The 26,868-nt window shown below is 40.1% G+C and overlaps 1 protein-coding gene and 1 long non-coding RNA gene across 2 annotated transcripts in view; one reads left to right on the top strand and one right to left on the bottom strand.

Moving 5' to 3' along the window:
* The window catches only part of LOC138736726 (uncharacterized), a 46,587-nt gene extending 28,685 nt beyond the window's left edge, over positions 1-17,902 (bottom strand). Inside the window, exons 1-2 of the long non-coding RNA XR_011340532.1 lie at positions 17,574-17,902; positions 6,540-6,641 (exon numbers count right to left, since the gene is read on the bottom strand). This is a non-coding gene — a long non-coding RNA (uncharacterized lncRNA). The remainder of the gene's footprint in view (positions 1-6,539; positions 6,642-17,573) is intronic.
* mmut (methylmalonyl CoA mutase) overlaps positions 17,896-26,868 on the top strand; it is a 42,613-nt gene continuing 33,640 nt past the window's right edge. The window contains exons 1-5 of the mRNA XM_069886692.1: positions 17,896-18,343; positions 19,806-20,173; positions 23,044-23,201; positions 23,872-24,043; positions 26,175-26,423. Of these exons, the coding sequence (XP_069742793.1) occupies positions 17,911-18,343; positions 19,806-20,173; positions 23,044-23,201; positions 23,872-24,043; positions 26,175-26,423 (1,380 nt within the window). The 5' untranslated portion in view covers positions 17,896-17,910. The remainder of the gene's footprint in view (positions 18,344-19,805; positions 20,174-23,043; positions 23,202-23,871; positions 24,044-26,174; positions 26,424-26,868) is intronic.

The following is a 26,868-nucleotide window of genomic DNA, read 5'->3' on the forward strand; positions in this document are numbered from 1 at the left end:
ATAAAGGAGCATAATTTAACTTGTATAAAGATTGATACTCAGCATTTACATTTATTCCTAAATATTTAATTTTATCAGACCATTTCAATTTTATAATATTTTTAAAAATTCTGAATAGTCTCCTTCTCCAACTGGCAACATTTCACTCTTGTCCCAATTAATCTTATATCCAGATAATTTTCCATATTGTAATAAACATTCCCGCAAATGTGGCAATGATTGTTCTGGGTTTGTTAAATATATCAAAACAACATCAGTAAATAAATTAATCTTGTACTCTTCATCCATAACTCTCATCCCTCTTATCTATTCATTCTGTCTTATTGTTTGAGTTAACGGTTCAATAGCCAATGCAAACAGGGCTGGTGACAATGGACAACGTTGTCGGGTTGAACGCGTCAATTTAAACGATAATGAAACTTGACCATTTGTCACCACCCTAGCAATCAGGTTCGTATATAAAGCTTTAACCCAACCAATAAAGGGGTCAAATTTAAACTTCTCCAATACCTTAAATAAAAAAAATCCCATTCGACCCTATCAAAAGCTTTTTCCGCATCAAGCGCAACCATCATTGGGTGGTTGGGCTGCTGTTGATATGCATTGACCAAATTAATCAATCGAAGAATATTATCTGATGTATTTCTATTTTTAATAAAACCTGTTTGATCAACATGTATCAATTTAGATAAATACTTGGCAAGTCAGTTTGCTAACACTTTTGCTAAAATTTTTATAATCTACGTTCAATAAAGAAATAGGTCTATACGAAGACACTTTCAACGGATCACTATCTTTTTTTCGGGATTACAGTAATTAAAGCACTAGACCAAGTTCTGGAAACTCATGCTCTTCAGTCACTTGTTGTAATACCTCCTCAAACACAGAAGGTAAATCTTCATAAAAGGTTTTATAAAATTCCACTGAGATGCCTGGTGACTTCCCATTTGGCATCTCCAACATAGCCAGCTTAATCTCAAATTCTGTGAACAGAGCTTCCAGATCCAGAACATCCTCTTCTTCTAATGCTGGTAACGTTAACTTAGATAAATAAGAATCAATAGAACCACTATCCTGTTTTCCCTCAGAAGTATATAATTTTTTATAAAATGAATAAAACTGGTCATTAATTTCCTGAGGTTTATATGCAACTGTTGAATTCTTTTTTTACAGCATTAATAATCCGTGAAACCTGTTCCATCTTTAACTGCCATGCAAGTACCTTATGTGCCCTCTCACCCAACTCTTAATAACACTGCTTAGATCGATTAATTAAACGTTCAAATTGATAAGTCTGCAATGTCTTATAACGCAATTTCAAATTAGTCAAAGCCAAGTGATCTTCTGTCACTTCCTTCTGAAATTCCTTCTCCAATTCACCAATTTGCTTTTCTAATTCAAAACTTTCTGCCATATACTGCTTCTTAACTTTAGTAGTGTAACTAATAATCTGTCCTCTTAAGTAAGCTTTTAATGCATCCCATAACACAAAATGACTTTCTACTGAATTAGCATTCTCAGTCAAGAACAAAATAATTTGTTCTTTAACAAAAGTAAAAAACTCTAGTTTTTCAACAACATTGAATTAATTCTCCATCTATAAGATGATGGAACCACTTCTGGACTTATGCAAGAAAAAAAATAAGGAATGATCTGATATAACCCTGCTTTTATATTCCACCTGTAATACTCTTCCTTGTAAATGTGCTGATACTAAAAAAAAATCTATTCTAGAAAATGAATCATGTTGAGACGAATAAAAAGAGAAATCCTTCTCCAAATATCCACCAAATTTAAATGCTTCATCAAGGCCCCAATTTGTGTCGCCATCTTCGATTTCTTTATACTTTTTGGAGATCTATCCAGCAAAGGGTCCAAAACACAATTAGCTTGATTTAAAAAGCATCCGAAATAAAACGCTCATCGTCCACAGTAGGTGCATAAACATTAAGCAAAGTCCAAGATTCAGCAAAAATTTTTAAAATTCACACTTAAAACCCTTCCAGCATTTCCTTCCATAGTTTGCAATTCAAAAGGCAAATTTTTATGAATTAAAATTGCTACACCTCTTGCCTTAGAATCAAATGAAGAAAAAACCCAATTTCTCTTCAATTTCAAATCTTCTTTTTCAGTCAAATGTATTTCTTGTAAAAAAGGCAATATCAATTTTCATTTTCTTGATACAAGCCAAAACTCGCTTTTGTTTAATCAGATCATTTAACCCCTGAACATTAAAAGTTGCAAATTTCAAATTAGACATCCTTACAAACTAACAATATAGTCACTTACTGCAAAATATCACTCCCCTTAAAGTAACTTAAGAACACTATCTCTCCCCTAAATATTTTTAGAAAAAAATGTAAAAAGATTTTGATTTTCCCCTCAAAAAAACTACCCAAAGGTAGTAACACACTATAAAACTGGGAGTGGTAAACCCCACTAGTGGCGGATGACTATCAAAAATTTCAGTGCTATCCTCCCTACCCAGCCAGAAATACATTATTCACAATGTATTAACACAATCCAGTACTGTAAATACATTCAACCCAATGACTTCATTCCCAATGATTGTTCCACATCTTCAATGTCAATAAGACTGTGTTAAAACTTCTTTCTTCCCATTTTTCCCATTCCCATACCCATTTCAATTTGCCTTCTTTTTAGGCGACAGTGGCGAAGATCTTCCATGTCCTCGCAAATCCAGTAATGAATTAGCAAAAATTAATGAATCATGGTCATTCTCAAAAAATTGAGATTGAAAGTTACAATAAAAGACTTTTAACACTGCAGGGTATCGAAAAACAAATTTGTAACTCTTCTGCCACAGTACTTCTTTAGCTGAATTAAATTCCTGTCGTCACCTAATAATCTCCTGACTCAGATCTGCGTAAAAAAACACTGAATCATCTTTGGAGTTTGACTTTGTTGTGCTTTCTGTACCGCAAACCGTAATATCATATCTCTGTCCTGGTAGTTCAGATAACGAACTAAAACTGCCCGTGGCAATTGTCCTGGTAACGGTTTCTTTTGTAACGCTCTATGTGTCCTCTCTAGTACTAAGCCTTCAAAACAAAAAAAACTCCTTACCCAACACCTCGGGAATCCAATTCTTGAAAAATTTTATTGGATCAGATCTTTCAATGTCTTCTGGGAGATCCACAATTTTCACATTATTTCTCCGACTTTGATTTTCCAATGAATCAATTTTTTTCAGTAAGCTTTCTCCTGGATTCCCCAATGCACAAAAGAATCTTCCACTTTCTCCATTTTTCCCCTATTATGTTCAACTTGATTTTTATATTCAAGAAAAGCTGTTTCAATTTTTAAAAAAATTTCTTGCACTGTATCCACTGATTTAATACATTTATTAACATCACTCTTAACTGTAGATATATCTTCAGACATATTAGATATTTTAGTTGTCACATCCAGAAATCCTTGAGTAATTTTGTTTAAACATATTGTCCATTTGATAAGCAATCCCTTCCAGGACTGTACAAACAGACTCCATTCCAGATTCCAGTTCCACATTTTGAGGCCTACCTTCTCTTATCTCCACCTCCAATTGTTCCTGTGAGCTGCTCATTAAAGGTAGGTCTTCCTCTACTTCCAGCATTGTTGGTCCCCTCCTGGTGTGGCTGCGGGTTTGTACAACCGTTGGCAGCATCCCAACCACGTTGGGACTCCATTGCTCAGGCCCCTCCCGCCCCCACAGCCCACACGCGATCCAGTAACTTGCATGCCCGGTAAGGCCAAGGACTGCGCAGAGGCGACTTCCGACACCATTCTGTGCGTTCCTGGCCCACCCAACGGCAGCCCGGGCTCAAGGGCTCTTCTCAGCTGGGTCACCCGTGCGCCCGACATCACGGATGCGTGGTTCTACCCCAGCCGAGCTCGTCATTATGCCGGCGCCAACTTGTGGAGGCAAGATCGGCGCCGGTGTAATACTCAACCTGGCAGGAGTTCTCTGTGCCTTGGAGTCCATGGCTTCAGTTGAACAGGTAGGCCTCAATTCTTCAGCACTTTTAAAAGGTAATTTCTCTGTAGTTGAGTTTTAGATTTTTTTTAACATCAACAGCCATTATGACCCTCTAATGTTCCCAAAAATAAAAATACAACTTTTAATCACTTTTATAAACTTTAAAGGCGGGTGCTTAAAAAATTGGCTGAGGAATGGTGGGAATCGCACTTCTGCCCTCTCTGCCATCTTGCCACGCCCCCCCCCCCCAAACATGTTTAACTTTTCCTTGTAACTCAGTTCCTGAAAACCCAGCATCATCTCTGTGCTCTTTCAATCTTATTGATATCTTTCTATAGTTAGGTGACATAGAAACACCTTATTTACTCACATTCGAGCAAATTCTTCCAATCTCATTGGACAGCGCTTCATCCTACAGCAAGACAATGATCCAAACAAAGCAACAAAGGACTTTTTCAAAGCTAAAAATTGGAAAATTCTTGAATGGCCTTATTAGTCACCTGAACTAAATCCAATTGATGATGCCTTCCATATGCTGAAGACGAGCCCTAGAAAGAAGGAGGAGTTGCAATAGAGGCTTGGCAGAGCAGCAACAAAGATACTCAGCACCTGGTGATGCCTATGAATCACAGACTTCAAGAAGTCATTTCATGCAAGGGAGATGCAACAAAGTATCAAACATGAATATTTTAATATACATACCATTGCTATGTCCAAAATGTTAATTTTTTAAAAAATGTACACATACAGCAGTAACAGGCCATTTTGGCCCACAAACAGTGGGAGGAAACTGGAGCCCCATGGAAAACCTACGCAGACACCATAGTGAACTGGGAATCACTATAAGTGTCCTGTACGGACAACTGGCCCCGCCTCTCAGCTCCTCCCCTGGGAACCCATATACAACCCTGGTTTCCTGCCTAAACCCTGAACCCCTCTGAAGCCTGTTCATGAACCCTACCTGTGTTGTAAGCTAATAAAAACATTAGTTCTCCCTCCAGTCGAGTGTGAGCTTTTATCTACACTACAAACACGGAGAGAATGTACAAACTCCTTACAAACAGTGTGGAATTCAAACCCCAGTTCCAATTGCCACTGTAAGCATGTTGCACGAACTGCTATGCCAACCGTTGCACTCTAAATGCCACCTTCAAATAAGGGGATTATGTATAAAAAGTGCTGTAATTTCTTCATAGTCAATTCAAAATGTACACAAATACCCTTTAATTAAATCTGGAATATGCACTTTAATCACGTGAATTGTTTGATTACAAATTTAAAACTGTGGAGTACAAGGGAAAATAAATGAAAAAAAAATGTCTTTCTCACAAACATTATGGAGGGCATTGTATAATCATTGTTTCTCTGGTTGAGATATTTCTCACTTGTTAATGTTTCAATGAGTATTTCATTTAAGATCTTGTCTATATCCTGAGGCTTCACACAGACAATCACACTGATCTTTAAGGGGACATTCTCTCCTTGTTATTCTTTTCATCTTGATATAGAATCTCTGAAAAATGTGTTTTACTTTATCTCCCAAGGACATCTCATGTAACCAGGGCCGGTTTTAAGCCTATTTGACCAACTTGATCAGATTTGGCCCTGCGCCTCAAGGGGGCCCCACGCACGTGTTTGAGTCCAGGCCTTGAGCAGAGAACACTGTGACGGACTTTGTTTAAACTGGTAAGAAAATAATAACACTATAGGCCTTATAAACTGAGGGATTTGTCAGTGAACTCGTAAAATTATTGCCCTTAATTGATTGTATCTCAGTGAAATATTTTTAGGAAATATGTCTTTGATTAAACTACTGGCTATAGGCCTCCTTTATCTCCCTAGCCAAAAATTTCATGTTTTGTATTCATTTGACCCAGTAAGATAAATGCTTTCCAGAGACGATGAAGCATCTCTTACTATTATCAAGATCAAAACAGGCTATAGGCTAATCAATAAGAGAACGTACTTTAATATGAGATTGAGATAGCGTCATGCTAGCCTAGGGCCTAGCCTTAAGTACTTAGCCTGAACGCAAATAGCCTAGGCCTAAGCGTAGAATTTCTGACAATGTTAGCAATCGTAGATGGAATTGGTGAGGATATTCGGGTCTTGTAAGGGGCATGTACTGTACATCTCAGGGTTATTCATCTTTACAAGATCTGGATATTCTTAGCAAGGCTGCCTCTGTTATTGTTTCATAATTTTGCAGTGGTTTGATTTAGTATCAAAATAGTACTAGGCTACTGTTACTAACTATGCTATTGCACTACCAGAGCTTAATATAGACTATTTCATGTTTTTGGTGAGTTGGAACAAGTGCAGTTTAGCTTGACCATGTGGAAATTGTTTTCTTCAGGGGCGAATTTCATCTATTACACGCATCAGTTTTTCTGCCGATTTTCTAGCCAAATATATAGCGACAAACTAGCACTAGACAGTTGACTAGAAAATCAGCTAAAAACAACAGCAAAATTAAAGTGCATCCCTCCTGTTCTGGAATGTAACCTTAACTAACATAACCTAACTAACCTAACCATTACTAAAAAAAGGCAATTCTTACCTTATCGTCATTCAACAAATCCAGAATCGATCGCTTGTTTTGCTGTTCGGTGGCGTTCACAAGTTGAGAGTTGGGTGTGTTGTTCCAACGTCAGCTGCTGACCTTGGAACAACGTAAAGCTAATGAGCAAAATGACGTGGGATTGACGTTGGTTTCTTAAGTTGTACCAACGACGGTGACAACATTGTTCCACTGATGGAACAACGTAGACATGTTATCAGGGAGTTCGAGTCCAATTTTATAACAAATTGCTCATGTCGTTTTTTTGTGTAATTTTAAGTCTAAACATTTTAAAATGCACTTCTTTTACCTTTTTTACCTTAAAAATATAGCCCAGAGATTTAGCAGCTTAAAATTTGTATGTCATTTTACATGACAAGCACAAGCAGAGATAGAGACAAAAGTCATAAATATTTAAGCGGCAACCAGAAACGAGCACTGGCCAAGGCTAAGGTATGAAAATGAAAAACATAGAGGTGCTATCACAAAATTCCTTGTCACTCCATCTTTGAAGCGCCAATGTATTGAGGTTGAAGAAAACAAAAACAATTCAGAACATGACAATACAGCCTGGAGTCCAATTACAGTTGATGAATACAATGATGAAATTGATAACAAGTTAGAAAAGGATGACACAGCTGTGAATCAAATTGAAGACGATTTCAATAAACCAGAAGACAGTGTCAAAGTGGAAAGTTCACTTATAGCTGAAAAAGACCAAGCCCAAACACCACGCAAAGATGGATCATCCTTGAGTTGTAATTAACATTTATGATGACCCAGCCAACTGACCAGCATATACAAATCAAAATGTAAGAGATAATTTAACAATGAAAGGTCCTCCTATTCCGGTGAACAACTTTCCATAAAATGAAAAGGGATTGTGTTTTTCAAAGTTTCACTGTAAGTGGAAACTTCCAAATGGGGAGTGTGTTGAAAGATTTTGGATTATATACTCTGTTTGCTGATAGAATTTATTGCTTTTATTGTAAACTTTTTAGTAAGAACACAACCAGTGCATTATCAACAAGTGGATTCAACAACTGGTCTAATCTTCATACAAGGTGGTGTGAGCATGAAAATTCTAAAAACCATTTGGAAGCCACATGGAGTTTCTGGGAGTTACACCAAAGACAATGGACAGACAATTGACAAAGAACTTGAAATAATCGTCAATGAACATGCAAAGCACTGGCAGCAAGTATTCAAAAGGCTAGTAGCAATAGCACAGTTTCTTGCTGAGAGAAATCTAGCATTTAGAGGAACAGAGGAAAAAGTTGGTAATGAGAGTCAAAACTTTTTAGGTCTTGTTGAGCTGTTTGGAAAGTTTGATCCTGTTCTTGAAGAACATTTGCAAAAAGTCAAAACCCACAAAATTCATAATCACTATTTAGGAAAAGATACTCAGAATGAACTACTAGACATCATGGCTACAGCTGTTTTGAATGAGATACTGAAACGAGTAAAAGCAGCTACTACGCCATAATTTTAGACTGCACACCTGATATGAGATACCAAGAGCAAATGTTTCTAATGATCAGGTATGTGTCTGATGGTAACTTGGTTCTTTCAGGTGTTTATAAACATTTCATAAAGTTTATGCAGGTTGAAAGTAGCACGGGAGAATATTTATATAAAACATTATTAAACACTGAAAGAATTAAATTTGGAGGTGAAAGAACATTCAAGGCCAAGGCTATGACAATGGTAGCAACATGAAAGGTCACACATCTGGAGTACAAGCACGACTGTTGAAGGATAATTCAAGAGCTTTCTTTGTACCCTGTGCATGTCACAATTATAACCTTTTACTCGAAGACGTAGCCAAGTGTTGTCCAGATGCTATAACATTTTTTTGGATCTTGCAAAGGATCTACATATTGTTCTCTGCATCAACTAAGAGGTGGGCAGTTTTTAAACAAACATGTACCTGGGTTATCAGTGAAACCCTTGAGCAACACAAGTTGGGAGTGTCGGATTGATAGTGTTAAAGCTATTCGTTATCAGGTTGGAGAAGTATATGATGCACTTGTGGAAATATCAGAGATTACAGATGAGCCCAAGTTAAAAGCAGAAGCTGAATCTTTAGCAAACCAGCTAAAAGACTACAAATTTTTAGTTTCTTTGGTATTTTGGCATGAAGTACTTTTTAAAGTTAACTATGTTAGCAAGGAACTACAAGGTGAAACAAAGGACATTGATGAAGGCATGGAGTCATTTGAAAAACTATTATCATGGCTAAGAATTTATAGAGAGGGGGGTTTTAATGATGTCCTAATAGGCACAAATGAATTGGCTGAATCTGTTGAATTACCATTGGAGTTTAGACAATTTCAAGAAAAAAAAAAACTACGTAAAAGGAAGAGAATGTTTTCATATGAGGCAAAAGATCAAGCTTTAGATGATCCAAAAGAAGCATACAGAGTTCAGTGCTTCAGCTTAGTGCTCGACAAAGCTATTCAATCTTTAGAGCCTAGATTTAAGCAGCTTTAAAGCCATGTAAAATTATTTGGATTTTTAAATAACTTTCAGAGCTTACAAAATAAGCAGAAATAAGGAAACACACAGCAGACCTTGAAGCAGCTTTAACTAACACCATACTAAAATAGAGCACTGATGGAGGGGTAGTTACTGAAACAACTAAAGACATGGATGGCTATCTGTTGGCCAAAGAACTTGAAGCTCTGAAAACTTTTCTTCCCTTCAGTGTCGTTAAGCTTCACGCTCTGTTTGAATACCTGGTAGTAAACAATTGATTCATAGCATTTCCTAATGTTTTTATTGCTTTGAGGATTTACTTAACAATGCCCGTAACAGTCGCATTGGGCGAAAGAAGTTTTTCAAATCTAAAACTGATTAAAACATACTTTGTAAGGTAAAACATCATGAGATGGGAATGTGTAGGGAGTTACCCTGTACAGGGCAGTAACAAGAAGGGGAGGTGTCCTTGTACTCCTGTTAGGTAAAACATCATGAGATGGGAATGTACGGGGCAGTAACAAGATGTGAATGCATCCTTGTACTTACAAGATAAGAGAGACATTGATGGATTGAGAGGCAGGAAGCTAGCAGGGAAAGGATAGCAACAGTTTTAGTCATTGGACAAGTAATGATATGATGATGTTCTAAGCACATATCCAAGGGTATAAAAAATCACCATTTTGCTGATAACGGCAGAATGCATTCTCCGGCTAACATCGTTAGTCGCAAGTGTTACAATCCGGTAATAAAGAACAAAGAACCCTGATTTCGACTCAGTCTGGTGTTTGTCTCACTCATTCATGAACAATGCAGACCTAACAATTTGGTGACCCCGACGTGATGGGTGAGTGAACACTGGACGACGGTTTCTGTTTTTTCTGACAATCATCTCAGCCGGCTGATAAAAAGGTCCAGAGAAGCCTGTTTTAACAAAATTCTCTTTTTTTTAAAATCTTTATGATTGTCAGTAAGAACTGGAGATCGGACAAATTAGACGACCACAATTGAAGGTCGCATGCCAGGATTGTAACACGTAAGTGATTACAGACAAGATAAAAGTCCTTAAGGTGTTTGAATGACATTTATTAAGTGCTTCGCAAGAAACTGCTAGAGTTTAAAAGTCTTTATTGTGTCGTTGCAAAGTCCAATAGAGTGAGAAGGTGGTCTATAAACAATTGAGGACCTGAGTTTTCTGCCCTAAACTGGTTATTAAGAGGAGAAATCTCCCACGTGAAGGTTGGGCTTTGAAAGAAAACAAAGGTTCAGGCTTATTGGCCTCAATTGTATCTGAGAGACTGACTTATAAATGTCCGGTAGGTATGATAATGTCTGTACACTTGAGAAGTTAAGAATTTATTTCCCCAATTCGCCGTGGTGGAATACCACAGCAGACACTAGAGACCTTGAGACAACAAAAAAAGTACTCAGGGACACCTGCCTGGTGAACAAGAACGACGACAGAAGGCTGCGACAGCTGTGTCCGGATCAGGTAGGAGATATTAATGAAAAAGTTGACAAACTCCTAAGAGACACCCAGTTTATTCGAAATACTTTTGATAAGTTAAATGAGGGTATTCCCAACATCACCAAGGAGATAAAGTTACGTAAATTCATAGATTGGTACAGGGAAACAGGACAAAAGTATAGCCCAAATATTTGGTTTTCTAGTTGTAATTTAACTTTCAGACCCCTTTGGGAAAACAGAGAGTGGAAAACGAGCAATCAGAGTATACAGGACAGTCTGAAGTCAATTGGAGGACAAGACTTAGAGACTGTTCTTTTAAAAGATATTAGTCATCCAGCTTGCAAGGAGACATTTTTAAAAGCAATTTTCGTTGACATAGATCCCCTAAACGGACAAAAACCTAAATTAAAACAGGCATTAGAAAGCGGTCCCGCAGCTATGGCTGTACAGTTGCCTGCTAAGACTTTTGACCAAGTTATTAAGGAAATTAATCAGGAATTAGAGGAGCGAAATACCAGTAATGCGGCATTGGAAAAACAAAAAATGCTCCGAAAATGTGTAGACCGCTGGAGGAAGAGGGGTTGGTTACCCGGGGGCACTGAGATGTTCCTGACAGGTGAGGGAAAAAAAATTTTAAAACGTAGTGTCTTAGATAAGCTGGAAGAAACAAAACACAGAAGGGAAAGGAAAAGTGCCTGTTTCCAGTTTCCAGCCACGAAGTGTCCGGGTTTGCTCTCTCCCTCCCTCCTTTCACCCTCCCCCCTCTCTCTTCTCTCCCCCTCTCTCTCTTCTCCCCCCCCTCCTCTCTCACCCACTCCCCCTCCCAATCCCAATCTGTGGCGGTGCTGCCCTGAAATCCCCAGGTTGGGCAGGGCAGAGAAATACAATTTGGTTTTAATTTTGTGCCCACAATTCCAGCTCCGCATCAAATGGGATCCTGTTTTATCCTCTCTCCCTCCCTTTTTCCCGCACCCCCACCATTGCGGGATCAGGGCAGACATTGTGGGCTGACGTGTAGCTCACTTGAGGTGGGAGGGAAGGAAGGAGTGATAGTTCCCAGTGGTGGGAGACCCAATCTGATCCAGACCAGTGATCACAGGATGAGAACCTTTTAAAACCTTTGAAACGAAAGTGTTAATCTGAAGACTTTTCTCCCAGTGGGGCCAGTGCAAGGCATTTTCTCTCTCTATCTCTTGTGCTCTGTGTATCTGCCTCTCTATCTCTTTCTCTCGCTATGCTCTCTCTCTCTCTCTCTCTCTCTCTCTCTCTCTCTCTCTGGCACCCCAGATGGGACACTGGAGTCACGTCCCTTATATTCAGATATTGAGACACTGGGGTGTGACAAGAACCACGGGAATAGGGACACATCAGACGAGGTACAGGCCCCTTTAATAAAAATAGAAGGGGGAGTAATAGATGTAGAGACCCCTCTGGAGTCCAAGAAAATAGAAAAGGAGTTAGAGATACAGAAATGGAACATGAAAAAGGTTCAGGATAACATTAAAAACTTAAACAGAGATATTAATGTGCTGGGGCAGATCAGTGAGGATCAAAAAGATTTAATGGTAGGTGTATTGAAGGAAGTGGAAAAGATAACTACAACACTGTCAGGAGAAATTAAAGCTGAAGGAATGGTAATAGGAGTAAAGGACGAAAAGTGTAGTACAGAAGAGGAAACGAGATACGATCCACCATGGGAGGAAAGTAGAAGGAAAAGACTCGGGAGGGAGAAAAATAGACATGCCTACCTGGACATAGTTAGGACAAAAGAGAAAGATGTGAAACAACTAAACTATGGCCGAAAAGATTATCTTAGAGATGAACGTGACCAATATACCTTTGACCCTGAGACATTGGAAGCTGATAGGGACAGTGACAGTGACGAAGAAGAGTCAGAACAAGGTGGGATAAATAAATGCATGCCAAGAGTAAAGAAGGAGCAGAAATCCCCAAAATTGAGATATCAATGCCCATTACTGATCACGGGACGGGGAACTCAAAAATATGTACCCTGGTCACGAATGGACTTAGAGAGTTTAATGAAAAAACTACCTCCGTTGAGTAATGGGGCTAGTCCATGGATTTCTTGTTTTGAGCGAGAAACCTGCCAAGAACAATTAGCACTCACAGATGTCAGAACTATCATGATAAAATTAAAGGCAGAAGGGGCCCTGAAGCAAATAGAGAAAATTGTAAGAAGCAGTAAATTGGGGGATGAAATAGAATTTAACCCACTTCGGAATAAATTTTGGGAAGCACTTAGAGAAACATTTCCTACACCCTATAGTTTGGATGCCTTGGTAACCCTTCAACTAAAGGAAGGAGAGACTGCACACGAGTATTTCACTCGAGCATGGGACTTATGGGAAACAGGGACTGGAGAAAGACCCGACCACAGCCCCTTAGGAAGGGCTCACTTTCGTAATGGGATAATAAACGGACTACCTGCTACGGTTCAAGCAAAATTAAGGGACATTGTGGGAGTAGAGACAATGTCAGAGGATTTGTGGAAAAGACACCTGACACATGCAATCAAACGACATCGTCAATCAGAGCATGCTAAGTCAGAAAGTGCATCCCAGAAGGAGGTGGACAAAACAACCGATAAATTGGTGAGAGCCATAGAACATATAGGGGTTAAATTAGCGGCCCAACAGATAGTCCCACAGGTCATGGGGCCAGTGATAAATCCGGGACCCCAAGTAAGAAATGGTTGGGAAAGACAGCTAGGTACAATGTATAGAGGGGAACATGCAGTATGCTGGTACTGCCAAAATCCTGGACACTACCAGCGGAACTGTCCGGAGGCTGGGAGAGCAAGGGGAAAAAGATTACCCTCTATTAGAGGCTATCGGGGAAGAGGAGGAAACTTAAGAGGACAAGCAAGGGGTAGGGGTGGACACATTGATGGGCCCCAGAGAATCGGGGGGTGGCAGAGTGATCAACAAGTCCAGGCACCTCAGTGTAATGACTATATTGAGGAAGGTGCTGAATTTGATTATTGACGGTGCCCAGGAGAATCAAAAATCACGCCTCCCTGGGAGCCACCAAAAGTTTGGGGGACGGTAAATGGAGAAAAAATTGAATTTATGGTTGACACAGGGGCAGCAGTTACGACAGTGATTAAAAAACCCCCAGGGAGCACATTTTCGGGCAAAACATTATCTACAATAGGATTCTCCGGGATAAGGGAAACACAGCCCTATACAGATAACATCGACATGACATTTGGACGACAAAGGGTTAAAACGCCTGTCCTGGTTGTGCCAAGTTGCCCCATTAATTTATTAGCAAGGGACATTCTTACCAAACTAGGAATAACCATACAATGTTCTGAGAAGGGCCTTCGGTTAACATACCCAGGGGATACAATAAGAAGGGGAGGACAGTTTATAGTAATGACCCCATCTAACGCTTCAGAAGTATTTTCTGGAGTCGGCTACTGTATGATGAACCAGGCCCAGGGCTGATTAAACAGTTTTTTGAGTGGAGGGCCAGTATTCCTCGGTATGGGGATTACCATTATCCACTAGATCCTATGCATGTTACATTAAACTACACCATCCACCCGGACCAGGAATATGAGGAGAGGTGGGACTCTCTAAAAGAAGGGAAGACAGAAACGATACATTGTCCATTTATCTTTGTAGGTAAGGAGGGAATAGCTGCTATGGTTGTCATGACAGAAGAACAAATGGAGTGGTTCTGCTTAGGAGTAGAAAGTGTGCCTCATGTGACCTTGGGTATTGACAAAGATCATCACGCTCGACAGCTGGGTCCGATGGTAAAGGAAGCGATAGGGTGTGAATACAGGCAGACAGAAATCCCGGGATATTCCACCTCGGAGGGAGGAAAATTTGTCAGACTGAATATTGAAGCATGGGACCAGGTAGTGAATGAGAAAGTAGAAAGAGACCGAGCCATAGAAGGAGAAAATATTGATCACAGAGACTCAGACAAATATCTTTCTAATCTGAGTCCACATATATGGACAACGGGGCCCTATGATGTGGGAGTAATAAAAGGAGAGGTATTTCTAGAATTGGCCAACCCCGGGCAGAAACCAATATGGAGAAAACAATACCGCTTGTCGCCCAGTCAGGAGGAGGGTATTAAAGGAACGATAGAAGGGTTAATGGAGTCAGGGGTTTTAAGGGCGGCACCTGACAGTATGTGGAACACGCCCATCATGCCTGTTCCCAAACAGGGTAGAAAAGACTGGAGGATGGTACACGACCTCCGGGAGATTAACTTGGCTACCAAGACCATCGGGAGACCAGTCCCAGACCCATATGTAGCACTTAGGGCTCTGAGTCCGGAGCACGAATACTATACTGTCATTGATCTGGCAAACGCATTCTTCTGCTTGAAATTAGCTGAGGAATGCCAAGACTGGTTCACTTTCACTTACCAAGCACATCGGTACACATACACTAGATTACCTCAGGGTTATAAGGACAGTCCAGGACTGTTCAATCAGGCCCTTAGCGAAATCCTAATGAAATTAAAGCTCCCGGAAGATGTTACACTGATTCAGTATGTAGACGACCTACTATTAGCAGGGAAAACGCCACATGGGTGCCTGACAGGGCAGCCAAACAGGTTACTGGTTATCATGAACATATACAGGGGATGATTTTGAGGTCCCATAACAAAAAAAATGAATCTGAAACTAAGGAGACTTGTAGCAGATTGAATGACTACACAGATGAGTTTTGTGGAGGAAGAGTTCTGTACAACTGGCTCCCCGCTAACTGGGATGGTCGGTGTGCTCTAGTAACCCTTAATGCGCCAGTGCTGATTGTCAAAAGGCAGGAGGGAGACGAGGATTTCCTAGAATTGCGCCACACAGAGAGTTGGCTGTGGAGAAAAAGGAGGAGTGTTGGACTCTTGGGGCCGGGAGGAAGGAACCCTGATGGGGTATGGATTGATGCCATTGGCCAAGCCCGGAATATTCCGGACGAATTTAAATTAGCCGATGAGATTGCAGCTGGGTTTGAAAGCTTTCCTGTTTTTAGTGCAATATTTCCCATCACTGTAAATAAGAATGTTAATAGGATCAACCTTATTCACTATAATGTCCAGCGCCTTGCAAATTTGACCAGGGACGTTGTTGAGGCAATACATCAACAACTGTCAGAAACTTCCCTTATGACACTTCAGAATAGGATAGCGATTGATATGGTCCTGGCAGAGAAAGGTGGAGTGTGTGCTATGTTTGGAGATCTATGCTGCACTTCTATCTCTAATAACACAGGGCCAGATGGATCACTCACTAAGGGGTTAACGAAACTTAGGGCATTGGCGAAAGAATTAAAAGCCCAGTCTGGAGTCTCCAATCCTGTTTTATCCTGGTTACAGGGAGTGTTTGGGAGATGGAGCACATTGTTAGGACAACTTTTGCTGGGTTTGTTCATTTCTGTATCAATTTTTATCACTTGTGGCTGTTGTTGTATTCCATGCATTCGAACGCTGGTCACGAGGACCATAGAGACAGCCTTTGCTGACCGTGATGAACTGCCTCCGAAATATCAAGCTGTGCAGGCTGTGGAGCAAGACTATCTCACATTACAGGAGGCGGAGAAAGTTGCTGAGATCGATCTGGAGTCTGAAGGGGAATGTGATGGGAAGGAGGGATTGTGAATTAGATTGTTACACATATAATTTTAACCTTGCTTGTAACCCAAATATTATAACATTGATTGTAACACAAACATTATTAATCAGATTGTAGACCATATGTTAACTTGGGTATTTACTAATGTACGGGGGGTTAGCTAGTTTTTTGCTTGGGGCAAATGGGATGAAACTTGTAAACGGGCAATGGGATCGGGGTGACGGATGGGGGGTGTACGCAAAGGAGGGTAGGGGAGCCCTCGCCCACCAGCCGAACTACCCTGTGAACAGAACCCGTATAGAGCTTGGCAATAATAGGCGAACTAATGTAATGCGGTGGTAGCATAGTCAGGGCGAGATTGTCCTCTAAAGAGGACAAAGGAGGGATTGTAAGGTAAAACATCATGAGATGGGAATGTGTAGGGAGTTACCCTGTACAGGGCAGTAACAAGAAGGGGAGGTGTCCTTGTACTCCTGTTAGGTAAAACATCATGAGATGGGAATGTACGGGGCAGTAACAAGATGTGAATGCATCCTTGTACTTACAAGATAAGAGAGACATTGATGGATTGAGAGGCAGGAAGCTAGCAGGGAAAGGATAGCAACAGTTTTAGTCATTGGACAAGTAATGATATGATGATGTTCTAAGCACATATCCAAGGGTATAAAAAATCACCATTTTGCTGATAACGGCAGAATGCATTCTCCGGCTAACATCGTTAGTCGCAAGTGTTACAATCCGGTAATAAAGAACAAAGAACCCTGATTTCGACTCAGTCTGGTGTTTGTCTCACTCATTCATGAACAATGCAGACCTAACAACTTACAGTCAACAATTTCACAAGAGAGACTAAACAATTTGGCGATGCTATCTATGGAAAATGACATTACTAAAACCATTGACTTTGAAATTATTTTGAAAGATTTTGCAAATAGAAAAGTCTGTTTCTAAAAGACCTGTGCATAAACAGTATGTCTGTAATTGCCTTAACTTGTATTAAAAAAATTAAAACTTTTATATTGTCTTTCAAAATTTAGTATATCAAAATATTGGCATACTACACTAAATATAAAACATCAATTTCAATTTTTGTAGCGGGCCCGCTATCAATTTTCTAATTGGGCCCTGCAATTCCTAGCACCGGCCCTGCAGGTTACCTGACCTAGCTCCTGAATTACTTTTTTAAATGCATTCCTACATCCCTTCACTTGATTCAAACTGCCTATACCTGACCTATGCCTTCTTCTTTTCCCTGATCAGAGACTCAATACTCTTGTCAGCCAGGTTTCCCTTATCCTACTAGCCTTGCCCTTCTCTCTCACAGGAACAGAATGCTTGAGCTTTTCCATAAATAACGTTAAAGTCCCTGAAGTAGACAGCGTGGTTGCAAGTCAAAACACTATGCTGGGGAAACTCAGCAGGTCAAACAGTGACCTCCTCTATGTCGCAAAAGTAAACAGGCATCACCTACGTTTGGGGCTTGAGCCCTTCATCAAGGTATGAGCTCCTAACCCGAAACGTTGATTGTCCCTTTCCACGCGTGGATGCTGAGTCCCTCCCGCTTCTCTTTGTTAGCTCAAGGTTCCAGCACCTGCAGCTTTTGTGGGCTTTTAAAATAGCAACAAGGCAGCTAACTTGGAGCCTTGTTTTTGCAATGAGCGACACGTGCAAATAGAGGAAGCAAATTGCTGTCACTCGTCTCCGCATTCCCGTGGTCAGGGACAGCTGGACATTCAGTCGCCGCCCACACTTTGCGGTCATTGGCCACTGGCCAATGATGACGAGCCAGCCGAAGGTCGGATTGGTTCATGCCGCTGTCACTCGGGGGCCTGGCGCTGCAGGCCGGTGGACGAGGTGCCGGTGCTGCCGATATGTTGCGGGCACAACAACGCCTGATTTGGAACCGCCTGAGGCTGCGGCCCAAGGCTGGGGCTCTCACCGGCCAAGTGGTGCGTCGGGGCTGTCACTCCTTGCACCCGGAGTGGGCCGCTTTAGCGGAGAAACAACTGAAGGGGAAGAAAGCCGAGGGTCTGATCTGGAAGACGCCGGAAGGCATCGCCATCAAGCCGGTTTATTCCAAGCGCGACACGGCGGAGCTGCCCGAGGAGCTGCCGGGAATGTGGCCTTACACCCGGGGGCCCTACCCGACCATGTACACTTCCAGGCCCTGGACCATCCGGCAGTACGCGGGCTTCAGCACGGTTGAGGAGAGTAACCGGTTTTACCGGAGCAACATCAAAGGTCAGCTCGGCCGGTGGAAGAGCCCGTCGGGGCCCATGACAGCGTTGGGGGTGTCGCCACCCGTGATTTGTCATTGGCCCCCAGGCCGTACATGGTCACGTGGAAGGCTGGGCAGGGAACACGCGCTTCGCTTTCGTCAGGGGCAACTAAAGGGCACACTGTAGCATCCCCACTTCCCAAAGCTTGTCAGTGGACAGGTTGTGTGTGGCAAAGCTCTCGATTAATAAATTAGGCAGCTTTCCTCAAAGCTGGTTTTGCCTGTATGGCAATATTTTAGAGACCACCTTTTCATGACTACAAAGACCTCTGTCAGGTCATGGCTCAGTCTTTTCTCTTAGAAAAGAGCCTCACTCATCATTTAAGCATGTAAGTTCTCTCAATCTTCAAGAGTGTTTTCGGTCTCGTTGATCCGAATCACAACTTTCGGTAACTTTTCCATCTGTATCTTGAGATCTCTCTAAAGACCATTCAAATATCACAGAATAATCAAAGGTATACTTTAACATTATAAATAGTTTTTGTAATGTAGTAATTATTCTTCACAGAAAGGGAAGTTTAATCTGTGCAAACTCATTGTTTTATGTTATTTACATGAGTCTGATTTAAAGTTTCAATCTCTTAATTCCTCAATCCATTCTTCCTTTTTTTGTCCCCCATAGGAGTATTACCATATTATAAAACTACACAAGCATAATTTGTCTATATTAAAGGACTTTTCCACTTGAACATTAATTTGTAAGAGTCTAGTACCCTGTATTTGTTCCATTCCTTGATATGAACTCATTGGCGGTGTTCATTTGCATTGTTCAGCATCCACACTGTGAATGGCATAATTCTGTATTCATTCCATCTCCCATCAGATTGTGTTGCAGATTATTAAATTGTGCATCTAATTCTGAAGTTCACACTGATAACTCCTAAATCATAAAGAACAATAATCCCAACATTAATCTTTGTGGAGTATTGCCTCTTTTCATTTGTCCCACTGGAGTAATTAATTTTAAACACCTTGTGTTTTCTGCATTGCACACAGCTTTTTAGCCATTACACTGTTTATTCCCTGAGTTCACATCTTAATCACAAATCTACTATGCAAAAGCTATTTGAAAAATCATTGTTATGGGGATGTGCTATTTTCACATGATTTTTGCAGATCACCTATTGGTCTTGCGGTGTTTTATCAGTTCATGGTTCCAGCAAATTATTCACAACTTGTATTTGATAAGTAAAGTAAAATTTCAACTAATTGTAAAATGCCCCACTGCAGCTGGAACTGGACCACTGTTTAAACATTAAGATAATTTGTCACAATATACCTAGTACAGTGGGAAGGGCACTTTAATTTTTTTTTACAGGTACCTTTAAAGTACATTTTTTAAGATGGTTAATTGTCTATGTTGTGATGTACATCTCCATGCAGACAATACTATTTGACTATTTTAATTCACTTGTTCTCTTAAAGCTGGTCAACAAGGACTTTCTGTGGCTTTTGATCTTCCTACTCACAGGGGATATGATTCAGACAACCCCCGTGTTTTTGGAGATGTTGGAATGGCAGGGGTTGCAATAGACAGTGTGGAAGATATGAAATTACTCTTTGATGAAATTCCTTTGGAAAAGATGTCTGTTTCCATGACAATGAATGGTGCAGTGCTGCCAATTCTGGCTATGTTCATTGTGACTGGGCAAGAACAAGGTGTTCCTGAAGAGATGTTAACTGGCACCATTCAGAATGACATACTGAAAGAATTCATGGTCAGAAATACCTTTATTTTTCCACCTGAACCTTCCATGAAGATTATAGCAGATATATTCCAGTATACTGCAAAAGTTAGTATATTTTTGTTGGTTTGGCATAAATGTATTGTTTAATTAATACAGTATAACAATGTGGTCTATGTTTATGAAGTTCAAGTAAAAATAATTGGTATTTCATTTTAAAAAAATCATACTGACCAAAATTTATTTGAGCACAAGTAATGAAAATAATGTAAGTCCTCATTTTAAAATTAAAAACTGAAAATTCTGTAATTTTTCTGCAGGTCAGGCTATACCTGTGGGAAGAAAAAAATTGAATTTAAAATTTTAGGTAATCATAGTCTTTGATCTGAAACATTGATTGTGTTTCTTTTCCCAAAAATGCAGTCTGGCCTGCTGAGATTTACAGCATTTCTTGGTTTAAATTTGGAGAGATCACACCTGATCCGTAAACTAGCTTCATTTACCCTTTGATTTTGCACCAGTGCTTCACCATACTCCATTTTTAAAAATCTATTTGACTCATCCTCAACTTTTTTGGAAGCTATTTCAGATTTTATTACTTGCTGCATGAATTTTTTACTGATACCGCATCTGAGTTATAGAGTTCTGATTTGTAGATTGGCACTTCCCTCTTTAAGGTCTTCTACACCTGTCGAAAAAGTGTCCTCTGAGTTTATGTTTTTGATCACCTAAAACACTTGAATAAAATAAGACCATGGGGCATTAGATGTGGAAACAGGATTTGGCTATTTGGCCCATCGAATCTTCTCTGCCATTCAAATCATTGCTGAAGTTTTCTTCTCAACCCCATTCTCCTCATAAGTGTTGGCATCCTTACAAATCAAGAACCTATCAACCTCTGCTTTAAATTTACCCAATTGACTTGGCCTCCATAGCTGCCTGTGGCCACAAATTCCAGATTCATCCCTCTCTGACTGAAGAAATATTTCCCCATCTCATTCTAAAGGGGTGTTCTTTATTCTAGACCAGGGATGTCAAACTCAAATTAACAGAGGGCCAAAATTAAAAACTTGGACTAAGTCGAGGGCCGAACTAAATATTTATTGAAAATTTTCAACAACATCTGCATGTTTTCTCTTCTTTCAACATATGTAATGTTAAACTTTTTCTTATTAAAATAAATGTTTAATAATAGTTTTGGATAAACTTTTTCCAGAAGCATTAACAAATGAGAAATAAAATATTCAATAAATAATATTTCTCTATAGAGGATTTGTCAAATGTTGCTAGTGTGCTGTCGAATAGTAAAATCTGAGGGCTATTGAGAATGTGGGAGAATAACATGATTCCTGAAACAATCAAATGGGTGACTGATTGTGGGCATGAACTCTAGCAGGGTTATTTGCCATGCCCTTTTTCCATTGGTACAGATATCCTTTGATTTACACACTTTTCAAGTTTTATGCCTAATGAGCTTGTATCCAGGTGCAGGACCATTTTTAACCAGGAATATATTTATCACTGTGACATGAAACTATTGGAAGATCGTTTTATCCTGAGATTAAAGTTCATAATCTTTACTCAGGTCTGTGTGCGGGAGGGCGGGGTTTGCGGGTGATCGGGTTGGACAACGACAGTGCGGGGGCATCGGCTCCCGCTGCAGGGTGGCATCTTGGCGGATCAGCGGCCCCGTCACCGTGAGTCGCGGGTCGGCCTGTGGCAGGGAGGGGGAGTGGGCAACAGTCCTGGTGAGGTCAGGCCCGAGGCCTCCGATTCCGGGCGCTGGGAAGCGGCCTTGGCTTCCCCTGACACCGGCCAGGCCCCAAAACCAGAGTCCACGGTGAGATCCTGCAACGTAAACAGAGGAGGTGGGGGCGATTAGCGGGCTGACGCCAATGCATTCTGGGATTTGTTGTATTACCATGCTGGCGCAGCGGCCAGCGGGCCACCTCTAATACATTTTTGAAATGATCTTGTGGGCCAAATATAATTATATCGCGGCCAAATTTGGCCCGCGGGCCAGAGTTTGACGTGTGTTCTAGACTGATGCCCTCTTGACTTAGATTCTCCCACTCCTGGAAACATCTCCACATTCACTCTATCTACCCCTTTGAATTTCTTGTATTTTTCAGTGAGGTTCCCCTTTCATCCTTCTAAACTCAGTGAGTATGGGTGAGCCCAAAGCCATCAAACACTCAATCTTTTGTACTTGAAGGAAAATATTTACATATTCTTGTAAATTAACATTCTCTCAAATCCTTCCAGCAAATTTGTTTTGTGTTTTTAAAAGCAAATGTGTATTCTTTGAAAGGGAACGCCCAGAGCTAAATTTAAAAAGGGCAAGCACATTGCAGGTTTCCAGTGTCTTTTGTGCTTTTCCTGAAGGTGATTGATTTTGTTTTGCACTTAATCATGAAGTTGAACATTTCCCTTCCCAAGAAATTTCCATTATTCAAAACTGCCACATACAGTAGAAGCCAGATCATTGGGAGTATTTAAACAAGAAATAGACAAGTATCTCATTAGTGAGGGCATCAAGGGATATGGGGAAAAGGCCGGAAATTGGAACTAGTGTAGATTTACGGAACAGACTCGATGGGCCTAGTGGTCTTTGTCCTGTGATCTTGTGAAATACAGGTCTCTGATAATTGAATAAAAAGTAGTTTAAAGTTTTATATGGAAGAGATTTCAGACATGTATTAAGAGATGGGTTGGGGTGAAATATTTTGAAAACTAGCTGTTTGATTTATTGGAAACTGCACTTGAATTTCGGTGCTCCAGTTTTCTTTCATCTTTCAAAAAAATATGCAGGACCATAGGTTAATTGGTGTATTTGTGCGGCACGGGCTTGTGGGCTGAAGGGTCTGTTACTGTGCTGGAGATCTAAATTAAAATTAAACAAAAAAGACGGATTGAATTATCCTTCTGCACTGAGGGTGAATGTTTTTAATTCACTAGCTTGCTTTCTTCTTTTGCAGCATATGCCCCGATTTAACTCCATTTCTATCAGTGGATACCACATCCAAGAAGCTGGTGCTGGTGCTATTTTGGAATTGGCTTATACAATAGCAAATGGTTTGGAATACTGCAGGACTGGTATTAAAGTGGGGCTTACCATTGATGAATTTGCACCACGGTAATATTCAATAAACTATTGTTATATTTAAAATAAAATGAAAATAACTTGTCAATTTGAAAGTTGCTTGCATCAAATCCTCTGTAAATCATCCATTATGCTGCGTACAGTTTTGGTTTCAAAGGCATATACAGAAATGAGAAAGGTAACCACCAGTGTGATTATGGATGCAGATACGAAGAAAATTGAGCACCTGGTAAATTTCCTCTTTGTTAATAAATATTTAAAGTTCAAAAAAAGATTTTGAATTTGCTCCTTTATACCTTAGTCTAGGCAAAGGTTAAAATGAGTCCTGGCTTCCTGACCTGCTGATTTCCTCTAACTGCTTGTAATCGTGTCTGACTTGGGAATCTGGTTATTGGACTTGAGATTGCCACAGAGGAGACTAAGTGCAAGAAGGGCTTCATTGCTGTGGATGTTAGTTTGGGACAGAATGTTGACACTGGTTTGCTATCCATCCAGTGTATTTGGAAGATTTTATTTTAAAAATAATTTAAATTATGCATGCTGTTGACTCTTGGCTCAGCAAATTATACAGAATAATGACTGGTTTGTTGATCTGTTCAATTTGCAACAATATATTCAAAAAGGAAAAATGTATTCAGATATTGGGAATTTTTAAAAAAAATCTAGAATTATTTACAAAATTAAATTTGTCTTTCCTTTGCAGGCTTTCTTTCTTTTGGGGAATTGGTATGAATTTTTATATGGAAATAGCAAAGCTAAGAGCAGCTAGACGGCTCTGGGCACACTTAATTAAAGAAAAGTTTAATGCTAAGAATTCAAAATCTTTACTGCTGAGAGCTCATTGTCAAACCTCTGGTTGGTCCCTTACTGAACAAGTAAGTGCACCTCTCACAAATCTATTGCAGATATTAAACAATATGTTGGGGCTATAAATAACCCCTTTTTTTCCATTACAATTGAGAATGTTCTTGAAGTAAGATAAAATGCAAATGCTGGAAATGCATAACTGGTCAGAGAGAATTTGAGCTGAAACAGTAAATGGTCCTTTCTACAATGAGCTTTCCTCAGAATCAAATGAGACATTTTGAACTTCTATATTATATTGGAGAGAATTAAACTGAAAAGTAAAACTTCCATGGTCGGAAGAAGGTTTTTTTTTGTAAAATACCATGATCATAGACTTGTTAAGTTCACTGCTTTAAACCAAGTGGTGAAAATATTGATATCATACTCTCGATCAGAAATCGGACGAGATCTGATTATTCTTGATCATAATCATTGGGGAAAAAAGAATGGAATAAGGCCCTTTTTATTGTCTGGACAGATCCTTAAAAGTTCTTTCTAATATGGAACTGTATCCAGAAATATATTATTCTCCTTCTTTCCTGTGGGTCAAAGTAAACAAAGGTAAAGTTCCCTCAGTTTGATGTGTCTCAAAGGAAGTGGCCAGCTCTAATAGGGTTTAAATAGAATGTGGCTATCTGGCCATCAATCCATAAGTTTTAAATTTCATGTCTTCTTCTATGCGTATGGGACCCAGATACTTCTGCTACTTTGTGAGCATTCCATGCTGCAAGCCTACACAGGCAAGACCCCCTCAACCCTTCCTCTAGTATATCGATATCTAGATCAGGGCTGCCTCACACACCCGCAATGAGCTTGTCAACTTCATCCACTTCACAGCCAACTTCCACTCTGATCTCAAACTCACCTGGTCCATCTCTGACAAAACTCCCCTTCCTGGATCTCTCTGTCTCCATCTCGGGAGACTAGCCTTCCACCAACAAATATTACAAACCCACTAACTCCTACAACTACCCAGATTACACTTCATTACATGCAGGGATTCCATCCCCTTCTCTCAATTTCTCCGTCTCTCACATCTGTTTCCAAGATGAGGTCTTTCAGTCCAGATTTTCCAATATGTCTGCCTTCTTCCATAAACGAGGCTTCCCGTTCACCGCCATCATCTCCACCCTCACCCACATCTCTTCCATTTCTGTACCACCCCATCAGCCTCCGCTTCCAACACATTATCCTCTGGAAATTCTGACACTTTCAATAGTATCCCACTATCAGACACATCTTCCCCTCCCCTCTCTCCTAAGGACTTTTCCTTTCGTGACTCCCTCGTGCACTCATCCAGCCCCATTAATCACACCCCACCCCCACCCCCATTTTCACTCCTTCTGCACCAATGGCAGAGCTCCCAGTAGCCAACCACTTCAATTCTGTGTCACACTCCCACACTCACATGGCTGTCCATGGCCTTGTGTGCTGTTCCACCAAGACCTCCCACAAATTGGAGGAACAACACCTGATTTTCTGTGGGCACTCCAGCTACGTGGTATTTAAATCGACTTTTCCAGTTTCGACTAACCTGCTCTCTTCTCCCTTCCCCTTTCCAGTTCTCCTCCATTCCCCCTCTCTTCACCTAGCCATCCCTCCTCCCTTTGATCGCTACTGTCCCCTCCCTCCCTTCCCCACCTATCACCTCCATGCCTGCCCCCCCCCCAATCTTTTGTTCGGACACCTGCCGATATTTTTCCATACCTTGATGAAGGGCTCAAGCCTGAAACATCAGTTATATATTTTTACCTTTGCTGTATAAAGGACACTGCTTGACCTGCTGAGTCTCTCCAGCTTTGTGTTTTTACTTGAACCACAGTGTCTGCAGATTTTTGTGTTTTACTTCCTATGCATATGATAATTTGGGTTAAATAATGTATGGTATCATTGTTGCAATTGTGTTGTAATATCTTTAAGAAAAAGTCAATCTCGACAAAAGCTATGCAGTTAGCTAAACCTCAGATTAATTTATTAGAACCAGTATATTAGGGGGACATGAAAATAGGAATATATTGAAGCTAGATCCCAAATATCCAGTAACATTTCTTTTATCTAGAGTACATTTTGTTCAGAGTAATTGAAAGGATTTATTCTTTTGCACTTTTAACATATTATTTAAAATGAGACCATCTGTCATATCTTGTGTTTCAATTTCAGGATCCACACAACAACATTATTCGCACAGTTATTGAGGCAATGGCAGCTGTTTTTGGAGGAACTCAGTCATTACATACTAATTCTTTTGATGAAGCATTAAGTTTACCCACAATACAAAGTTCCCGGATTGCCAGGAATACTCAAATCATCATTCAGGAGGAATCTGGCATCCCAAAAGTAGCAGACCCTTGGGCAGGTTCATTTATGATGGAGTCTCTAACTAATGAGGTGTATGATGCTGCTTTAAAGGTCAGTTTATCTAAACACTGTACGTCACCAAACACATTAGTAAATTAAATGCAGCATATATATGAAAATAGATTAATAATATTTCATGTTACTTTATAGGAAAATACTTGGATTATGGAATAATGAAATGTGTATTCATTAACTAGAAACTTTAAGTTGTTTTAGAATGGGAACTTTAACAAGTAGTTTTACTTTTTTAAAATCTTTTTATTTTCCACAAAAAAATAAAAAAATAAAATAATATAAAGAAAATGTGAAGAAGTAATATACATCATCCTTGAATATAGCTATCAAGTACTTTTAAATTAATTCAACATTTCCATATATTAACAGTTACCGTAAGGAAATAAAGAGTTAATGCATAAACAAAAAAACTCCGAGGGGGGAATTTTTTAAAAAAATCCAGAAACAAAAACAACTGGTCAATCCATTCTGAGAGTGATTT

The sequence above is a fragment of the Narcine bancroftii genome, chromosome 6 (assembly GCF_036971445.1).
Source record: "Narcine bancroftii isolate sNarBan1 chromosome 6, sNarBan1.hap1, whole genome shotgun sequence".
Taxonomy (NCBI): domain Eukaryota; kingdom Metazoa; phylum Chordata; class Chondrichthyes; order Torpediniformes; family Narcinidae; genus Narcine; species Narcine bancroftii.